This window comes from Poecilia reticulata, linkage group LG2 (assembly GCF_000633615.1).
Source record: "Poecilia reticulata strain Guanapo linkage group LG2, Guppy_female_1.0+MT, whole genome shotgun sequence".
Classification (NCBI taxonomy): domain Eukaryota; kingdom Metazoa; phylum Chordata; class Actinopteri; order Cyprinodontiformes; family Poeciliidae; genus Poecilia; species Poecilia reticulata.
Window position 1 is genome coordinate 43,279,500 of NC_024332.1, and position 1,809 is coordinate 43,281,308.

Genomic DNA, 1,809 nt, shown 5'->3' on the forward strand with positions numbered 1-1,809 from the left:
GTACACCCCGTTCTCGCCTTTTGGTCGCTGTGATAAAGTTTGTACACCCCGTTCTCACCTTCTCCCAGCGGCTTCAGGTTCAGCCATTCTGCGTCGGAGCGGCGGCTCAGCTGATGGTCCGACAGCTTCCTGCCGATGTTCCTCTCCTGCTGCTGCCTCCTCAGCTCCTGCAGGAAAACGACAGCGGGTATGAGGCGGTTCTGATGGGCGGTTCTGCTCGTCGGTTCTGATTGGCCGACTCATCTCACCTTCTGGTCTCTGTAGTGCTTGAACATGCCGATGCAATGCTCGATGATGAAGAGGAGGTAGATGCCGGCCAGCGCGGTCAGGCCCTTCCACACGCCGTCGAAGGCCGTGAACAGATCGGCGTCGGCGCCGGCGCCGTGCTGGCTGTGGTCGTGTTGGCCCCGAGACTGCAGAGAGAAGACCGGATGGATTACACGGCACTGGCGTTACTTTTTTATTTTTAGATGGAAAAAAATGACTGAAAAAGCTCCAGAAAATAAGCTTTTAAACATCCTGCAGGTTGTTCTGGAGTTTGGTCCAAATGACACCAATTTTAAATTATACCAATTAAAGACCATTTCAAACAGAAAAGTTTAAAAAAACACAACAGGAAGTCATAATTACGAGCTTTAAAGTGATAATCAAAACAATTAAAGTCATAATTACAAGTTTTAAATTAAAAATTAAAATGTTTTAAAATTTTAAAGCCATAATTATGAAAATAAGTCATAATTATGAGTTTTAAAGTCATTCTAAGGCATTTTAAAGTAGAATTATGAGAATAAAGTCAAAATCACAAAGTTACCAACACCAACTGACTAACATTTAGCGTTAGCTATTATTTAGCGATGCTAAGAACGTTAGTTGGTTTAAGCACCAAGTCAAAGATTAGCTCCACTATTAGCGGATTAGCTAAAAGCCTTTTATTTCCACTGAGCTGCTGTTTGGATCCAGTCTTTCTGMCCCAGAAGGTTTTCATTCCAGCCGGTTGTTCTGGGTTTTCGGGTCGGGCTGAACTCACRTGAGGCAGCAGATGAAGCAGAGCGTCTCCGCTGAGCGTTCCCACCGCCAGCGCCACCAGGAAGGTGAGCAGGAACTTGAAGCAGGACTGCTTGAGGATGGGGACGAGAACGACCCCCAAAAGGGACAGCAGGCTGATGATGGTGATGGAGACGAAGCCCCAGAGCCACACCCACCCTGCACAGACACCCAATCAGAAAACATTCAGATGTTATCAATACAGCAACAAAATATGCAACATGTTCAACTCAGAAAACACTTTTTCATGCTAAATTATCGGATAAATAGACACATAAGCTCAACAACAGATATTTATTGTTTTCAATCTGTTATTTAGGTCATTAAATCATCAGATGAYGCAATGTGCAACTCTACCAACATATAAAGCTCATTTATCAGATTAAAAGTCGGTTTTGAAAATTGCCCAGCTTTAAACAGGTATCTGGTCCGACAGATTTTCGGGTTTAAGAGCAACACAAAACRAAGGTTCTGGCTCCAGACTTTTGGATGTAAAAAAATAAAAAGTGAGTTAAAATGTGTAACATGTTAAAGTGCATGTAATTAATTTATTACAAATAATTTATTGGGTTCTACATTTATGTTTTGATAGAATATGACTCTTTATGCCTTTGTGTGAACTGAACGTGATTTTCTGGTTGGGGCAACGGTCCCCTGTGGCCCCCCCTCAGGGGGAGCCACTGCAGTGGAAGAAAGACAGACAGACGCAAAGAAAGAAAGAAAGAAAGAAAGAAAGAAAGAAAGAAAGAAAGAAAGAAAGAAAGA

The 1,809-nt window shown here is 42.9% G+C and overlaps 1 protein-coding gene across 1 annotated transcript in view; it reads right to left on the reverse strand.

Moving 5' to 3' along the window:
- The window catches only part of slc39a10 (solute carrier family 39 member 10), a 33,279-nt gene that overhangs the window by 6,911 nt on the left and 24,559 nt on the right, over nt 1-1,809 (reverse strand). Inside the window, exons 4-6 of the mRNA XM_008404171.2 lie at nt 1,028-1,203; nt 249-413; nt 59-167 (exon numbers count right to left, since the gene is read on the reverse strand). Coding sequence (XP_008402393.1) covers nt 59-167; nt 249-413; nt 1,028-1,203 — 450 coding nt within the window. The remainder of the gene's footprint in view (nt 1-58; nt 168-248; nt 414-1,027; nt 1,204-1,809) is intronic.